This window comes from Anopheles nili, chromosome 3 (genome assembly GCF_943737925.1).
Source record: "Anopheles nili chromosome 3, idAnoNiliSN_F5_01, whole genome shotgun sequence".
Lineage (NCBI taxonomy): Eukaryota > Metazoa > Arthropoda > Insecta > Diptera > Culicidae > Anopheles > Anopheles nili.
In genome coordinates, this window is record NC_071292.1 from 21,073,651 (window position 1) to 21,081,274 (window position 7,624).

The 7,624-nt window shown below is 43.0% G+C and overlaps 1 protein-coding gene across 1 annotated transcript; it reads right to left on the bottom strand.

Annotated features, from left to right (window-relative positions):
* Positions 1-2,904: 2,904 nt before the first annotated feature.
* Positions 2,905-7,333, bottom strand: LOC128725385 (DNA excision repair protein ERCC-5). The gene is made up of 4 exons (XM_053819126.1): positions 7,246-7,333; positions 7,008-7,183; positions 5,066-6,943; positions 2,905-4,985 (listed from the first exon to the last, which is right to left on the bottom strand). Exons 1-4 carry the CDS (start codon positions 7,331-7,333, stop codon positions 2,922-2,924), a joined length of 4,206 nt encoding a protein of 1,401 aa, XP_053675101.1. The 3' UTR covers positions 2,905-2,921.
* Positions 7,334-7,624: the final 291 nt, after the last annotated feature.

Consider the following 7,624-nt stretch of genomic DNA (forward strand, 5'->3'; position numbering starts at 1 on the left):
CACCTAGAACCGGTTCGCCATCTGCAACTCACACGGGGAACGACTGCAGTTCCGTGATGGACCGCATCACACGCGACACTGCAGAGTGGCTTCTATCTAATCGAACGGCGAACTTCTCGGCCTCTTATCAATGTCTGCCCATACACTTGGGTGGTGGCCAGAGCGCCTCGAGGTTATATCTGACCCATATCAACCCTCACCGGAGGCTAGGAGCAAGACGATGCGTCGATTCAACACAACCTCACGAGTAGCGGTCAGTTATGGCATGCCAGGGTTTCTTATCAGCCGAGCGTGTAGTAGCGGACCGGTCATGTAGTTCACTGATTTATAGAGCTCATGAGGAACTAATAATATCGAAAAATTGCAGTTTGTCTGCCAATTGACAAACGATAGCCCGAAGCATCTTCCTTTATCACTGAAACTAACCTGTAAATCTTACACACCCTCGACTAATCAGCAAAAGAAGCCTATGCACATAGCTAACATCAGATGCACGTCACGATGACACCAGCCGGTTCCGATGGACGCATTTAGAGCGCACTCGCGATCCGATTCTCGTACTCGGGCCGTGCTAGCGCTACTAGCTGCTACTAACGACTGGCGCGGTAGCTAAACGCAACGACAACGGCAACAGCCAACCATGTGTGCGGAACAGTCGCTCCAAAGTCGAGCAGGAGACCCCAAACCGCGTCATCTGATCATTCGCATCACTCTCACCGAAATGGACACCTCACAAGAGCAACATGTTCGCTCTCGTGGCAACATGTCGTATGTTCTGATGATCAGGCGACAGATTGTCTTCCTCGGAATTCGGGAAAAGGATGCAACCCTTATGCAAAGGGGTGCACTTTGTATTAGAAGAACTTACACAGATTAGTACTAATAAGGACAGAGAATTCAAGCAGTACGATGAATAACAAAAAAAATAGAATTTTGTTGTAGACTGGTGGACCTTTTCATTGTTTCTATTCATTTATTCTCTCATATAAGCTGTCTCTTTCTGACGCTAGTCGCATTACGTACTATTCTAGTCGTCTATTTATTGCTTTAGTACCCATTCTCTCTGCATGACGCGCTCGCAAATGACAAGCATTGTGCCATTTCGTACATACAAAACTGCCCTTTTAACATGCATTATCAATTAGTGTGTTTTGATTCAGTTGTTTTTGCATGATTTTTTGCGTAATTGCACGGCCATTTGCAACGTCTTATCAAATGCTAAGACACAGCCTCCTAAGAGCTCAACCGTTGTTCTCAACGTGTTATCAACGGTACAGAGCCTCGTTCGGGGTGCATGAGCTACGGATCATAAATTTTATTGATTAACAAACATGCTAGAACACCCCTGTTATCGTACCGTGTTGAATGCCATAAATTAAAGGCATAGTTTAAATTAAAATTAAAGCTTCCGGGCGCACTTTTCAAGCGGCTTGTTCTATTAGCAGTCGAAATAATAATATGGCAATAAATGCATAAATTAAAACCGTACCTTTTCTTGTTTACTTGCTTCTTACATTTGAATGAGCACAACATGCACAGTTTTCTTTGAAAAGAACATCTTCATTAAATAACAAGTAGATCAGACATTACGCCATGCAGCTTTGCAATCATGCTAAACGTAAAGTTCGCAAAGGGCGGAAAGTCATCAATCTTTATTTGAAACCGTGGCCATTTGAACAGCGGCAAACCTTCCGGAGGAAACGCAAATCGTCTACCTTCCAGCCTCAGCCGTACTCAACGACCACTAATCACCGTCAGCTGCGCTGGCCAGCGAGCTGTAAACGAAGATCCAGAGGTGGGGAAAGTTTTCTGCTCCTTTTAAATTACCTAATTGCCATTTTCCTTTTTCCAAACGGACGATGAACAATTAGCATATCACGGCCAGCGAAGTATGTAGAAGGCAGATGCAATTCGTCAAGAAAAAAAACATTCATCGCCTTGTAACCTAATTCAACCACAGGCTGTTTCTTCAACCGTCTTCTAATAGAGACGTGCTCTTCCAACCCTATTGCCAGTGGGAATATGCTCATCCCACGTCTCATCTGCTACCACGTTCTTACAGCCGAGTTTTCGGATGTTACTCATTTTATGCAATCTACAATTCAAATCGGTTCGGTCATTTCTCTCTCTCTCGCGCTCGCGCTTTCAATGCTTCGTCCGGTCGTAAACGTAGCAAGGCAAGGGATGCGATACCGTAGGTCGATTGTATGCCATATGTTGGAGTTGACCACTCAAAGTCATACTAATTCCGTTTAGTACAAATTGATACCTTCCTTTTCGTGAACATGAGTCCAGTTACATGGAGACGCGTGGTGTTTGCATTTGTCACATGCTTATACTGACCTTCTGTCAGCGCGTCGATCGTGCAAGTGACGATCAGTGCAAGGTCAATGCTTAGTTCATTTGCTTGCTGAAACTGTAGTAAATCTTTAAAACTAATATTTTTTTAACAATATTGTTCATCTGAAATTGTTCAAATATTATCCTTTAAACACATTGTTTAAAATTTCAAATTAAAATAGTTATAAACATATTCTAAGAAATTTAAACGCAAAAACTAATTTTTCTATTCATAGATACGCTATTTATCAATTCAGTGCGTATGCTATGACAGCATAGTTGGCTATGGCAGACCTATGATTCATCATTATGACCAAAAAAACAAATTGTCATAAAAAAAATCAAATAATATTTTATTAAAAATGTTCCTCGATTACAATCGTATTTATTAACAGAAGTACGATAACTTTTACTTTAATGTTACATAGAAATAATATACACTGGCAAATCAATTACCCTTTATTTTTATCCTCAGCTTTGAGGTTTTTTACAATTATGCTGCCCGTTGCTTCCGTTCGACTATTTTTATACACGATCGTTTTTACTGTAATCTACCATCGCAGTAATACACACCAGCAAACTTATTTCCTTTTACTCTTTCCTTCAGCTTTTAGTTTCTTAAACAATTCAGCTGCTCGCTGCTTCCGTTTGACCATTTCTTGCTCATCCTTTACACGTTGTGGAATGGCAGGATTGAAATCGGGTATCTTGTTTCCCACCCGCTTCTTTCGACCACCTGTGGTTCCGTTGGCATCTTCCATGCTAGCGGCCGAATGCTGGTTGATGTTGGCAATGATTCCAGCTATGTTCGCCAGACCCGGGCGTTGTGGGTTGGAACCATCCGTTTCTGATTGTTGTTGTGCGCCATCCAAAGACTCCGCTTTTTTTGTATCTTCTTCTGTTGATGCTTTCTTACGACTACGCTTCGGTTTATTGGTGGATCCCTTAGTACCAGCAGCTTGTTTGCTAGCTGTATTAGTTTTCTTAGTGGGTTTTTTCGGTAAAATGAAATCCTCATCTTCTTCTGATACAGCACGTTGACTTTTTTCGGCAAATTTTTTTCCTTCTTCATCCTCATCGAGATCCATTACTTCCTCCGCCCTTTCAGTAGTTTCTTTCCGCTTTCGACTACCCGCTTGTTTTGGTTTTGTTGGGGTTTTCTTCTTGGGTTTTGGTTTCTCCTCATTTGGATCAATCTTCCCTGCCATCGTATCGACAGCATGCTGCACCCGCTTACTCACCTTCAGCCGGTTGTGACCGACGGCGCTCTGCACTTTGAAGAAATTCTTTATTGAGGTCTGAGATTTCCTCTCATCCAGTCGCTTTAACACCGGCAGCAGTATATCGTTCGTTTTCGTTACTGTCCATCCGAATTTCTTGCACGCATAGTCGCGTAACCGCTCCGCATCTGGATAGCCCCAGGTAAATTGCTCCTCGCTGCAATCGACAGTTGGTCGCAAATAAGCGTCAACTACGCCCGAGCTTGGAAAACCCTCACTAATGTCGATATTCTTGAGCTTCGATTTTAACGCCATTCTCGAACCAGTAGCACCGTTTCTACCATGTTGCCACCAGTCGCGAAACTTCCTCAATCCCGATAGCATCGACATCAGCTCGGTCGTTTCACCCGACTGCTCCGGAGTAGGTGGGAACGAAGCCAATATCTCTAAAGCCGTCACGGCACCAATACCGTGTATACCCGTCGTATAATCGCTACCCACCAGCAGTGCCAATTGGATCAACTTTTTGCGATCCATGTGGAACATTTTCTCGATGCCTTCGATTGTGAACTCGAACACCAGCTTTTGCTGATTGAAGAAATTTTTGTACACTCGCTGCCCACCGAACAGCCAGATATCACTGTCGTCTGTGATTGTTCCGTCCGTCATTTCGATCTGATTCAAAAATGCACACTGTGCTTCCGCCTCCATCGGTGCGACGATGTACGGTACGCCAAACATCTGCAATAGCTCCATGCAATCGCTGCGCATCTGATCGGTAATGGACACACCGAGGCGAGATTGTTTGTTCTTTTCGCGTTCCAATTCGCGCTCAGTTTGCTCCAAATCCAACGCCATCCTATAAAGTTCCGACGTAGTGTGCGATTCCTTCAACGTGTCCGCCATTTCGGTGATAAGATTTTCAGCACTGACTGGCTTTGGTTCCAGGGCAGCAACTGATGCTTTACTTGTAGATGGCTTTGGCTCGGAGTCATCCTTTGGAGGAAACAGCTCTTTGGATACAGATTTTCCAGAGCCATTTGCCTTTTCGGTTTCATTCTTTTGAATTGCTTCCTTCGAAGGCGACTTCGTAGGCGTTTTGTTTACGAAGAAAGGCTGCGGTACGTAAGGAATCGATTCCTCAGGCAATTGCTTCTGTGAATCCTTTCCAGGTGTCCGAGAAAGAACCAAATGTTCCAACGTTCCTTTTTTGTGTGGGCTGTCTAGAATTTCTATTACGGGAACGGAATCAGACACATGTACGTCTGCGTCATCCTTCGTTGAAGAGGAAGCTAGATCATTCTTCTCTTCGCCTTCGAGTTTTTCCGTTTCAGAAGCTATTTTGTCTCCAGAATCAGCGTCATCAGCATCATATATGATTGTCGTGTCACTGTCATCGTGATCTTCGATTTCTTTAGAAGTGCCCTGCAACAATTACAATATTTAAGTAAATTCAAAAGCTTATTCAAAATCATTTGCTTTCTGTGATATGTTCTGTTCCGTACCTTTCCAACATCCATCGTTGCAGCATCGAGTTTAATTTCATCCAAGTTCAATGTACTTTTCCCCAATTTAAGATCCTCAAGCTGCTGCTTCAGCATCTCATTAATGGTTTCCAATTTTGTACTTGGTTCGAGACCACTCAAATTAGACAACACAAGCTGGTTACTAGAGCTTCCTAGATCGATGGCTTGGGGACGTTTCTTGAGGTTTTCGAGTTCCTCCTTCAATTGTGCGTTGATGTCGTCTACGTTCTTTATTTTTAATGCAAAAGGCGCCTTAGGAACAGCAATTTTCGTTGCAACTATGCATTCAGCCATTTCCAAATTATCCTCCTTGGCTGCAAATTCTTTCACTTGTTCGCTAGGTATACTGATCATCGGTGCTGTAGGTATACTGATCAATCGTTTGTTTGTCTGTTCTGCATTCGTTTCCATTTTGATCGGGTCACTTTCTTTTTCAGTAAAGATATCAGCAAATATATCGTCCTTGTCGCAAGCACCGATATCATCTTGCTTGATAACCACTTCGAGTACTTTTTTCGTATCAGAAACAGCTGTCTTATCTAAACAATTCAAATCGTCGATAGTAAAATCCACGATCGGTTTATAATGGGGTTTGAAGTGGTTGGTGGCATTGAGCGGCAACGTAATACTTGGCAGCGGTGAATCACTGTCCTCTGGCACGTCAATAAAATCCGAATCTGATTCTGTCTCTGCTTCAGTGTATGCTGTTTCAAGATTTTTTTCATCATCCTCAACTTCAATCACATCTTCATCAGGAAGCTCATGGACAGGTTCGAGCGTAGGATCAATGATTGACACTTCATTGTGAACAAACATCTGAGACATTGAATCGTTTACATCGCCACTATCGACATCCTGCGTCTGGTGTAGCAACTCGTTGAATTCCTCGGTTGTAAGTCCACCATACTCGAGCATAAACCCACGAGCCAAACTTTGGGCAGCATTTCCTAGCGCTTGTTTCTGTTCTCGCGACATACGCAAATCATCATCGTCCAGATCGATCATAGCGTGAGGATTTTCATCCTGCATCAGGGACATTTTTATTGCCAACTGCAACTCCTCATCCATTTCTTTATCATCGATCACTTCTTGCAATTTGGCGTCTACTTCCTCCCTAGTAAGCTTCGCAAGTTTAGGAGGTTTTGGAGCAAGTTTGTCCGCTTCTTCTCGAGCTTTTGCCTTCTCTATCGCTTTTTGAACATCCCGTACTAGCAGAAATCTCGTGTTTTCATCGGAAGCGATTTTTTGTGCTGCCTTACTCGACGAGGTATCGATGCCTTCCTCATTCATCAATGATTCCAACTCTGCCAACGAGAGACATTTTCCGCCCATTTCCTTCTCAGCTTCCTCCAGTTCTACCTGCACCTGGCGTCGTTTCAACAAGCGATTCATTTGGAATGACGAAAATGAATTACTTTCCACGGGAAGTTCGTGCAACCTTCCCCAGGACGACTGCTTACGAGTTTCTTTAATGTCGTTTAAGATTTCGTGTCGGACATCTGCGGGTAGGTTTTTGAAATAAATGCTGGTCACATCAATCGCATTCAAATTTAGGTGATAATAATTTCGCGATGTTTTTTCGTCCATCGAGCTGTCGCTCTTATCTAATTCGTTCGATTCCTCAGGAGCTTTCAAAGGGGGCAGTTTGAACATGGCATCCGGTTCCTCCTCTCGATTTTGCTTACTCGGACCGGCACCGTCGTTAGTGATGGCTTTTTTCGACGGTGATATGAGAATGTTGGTTGCCGAACCAAGAGCCTGTTGTACAACCTTCTCCTTTGCCAAAGTCTCAAGCAAAAGTTGTTGTATACGGTCCGCTTCATTTTGGTAATTGTTTTTGCTTTGATTACGTTTTGCCTGCAAATATAAATGTACGTTAGCAATAACAATAAGATATATGAATCCTCTACGACAAACTTACAATCGTTTGTTTCTTTAAAATAGGAACGCCACCATCGAACACAAATATTGGTTTTATGCGATAGTACATCAGTTTGCACAATCGGTGAAACAAACCAAGAACATGTGCGTTTGGTAAGGCGCTACCTTTCGAGTCCTGGAACCCTTTTATCACCTGATGGAGCCATATGGAGATATCTGTAGAAAAACCATCTCATAAGTACTAAAGTTGGATACACAACATCGTTATTTATGCTTACCAACAGCCAGCACTTTGTTTTCCAAAGTATCTAATGGAATCGGTTTACCGGATTGTTCAATTAGCTTCCATAGCCCTAAAACTCCCATTTTAGAGCTTTTTTAAAGAACTTCCGAAGGGATGTACGCGGGAATCCTGTGAATAATGCTAGTTTTCATGCCGACCAGCAACATTCCACACCATCTAAACACGAATGATCGTGAATGACAGACACCGGCAAAAACATTGCAAAACGACAACATACGCGGGGCGTCTATTTACACCAACGAGTTGAAAGTTTCGATTTATGTTGCACGTGACACGGGACAATGGGCCCATAGCATATTTCTAATCCTTTAACTATGCTTATAACTTGTATGAAAAAAGTGAAAGATATGGAA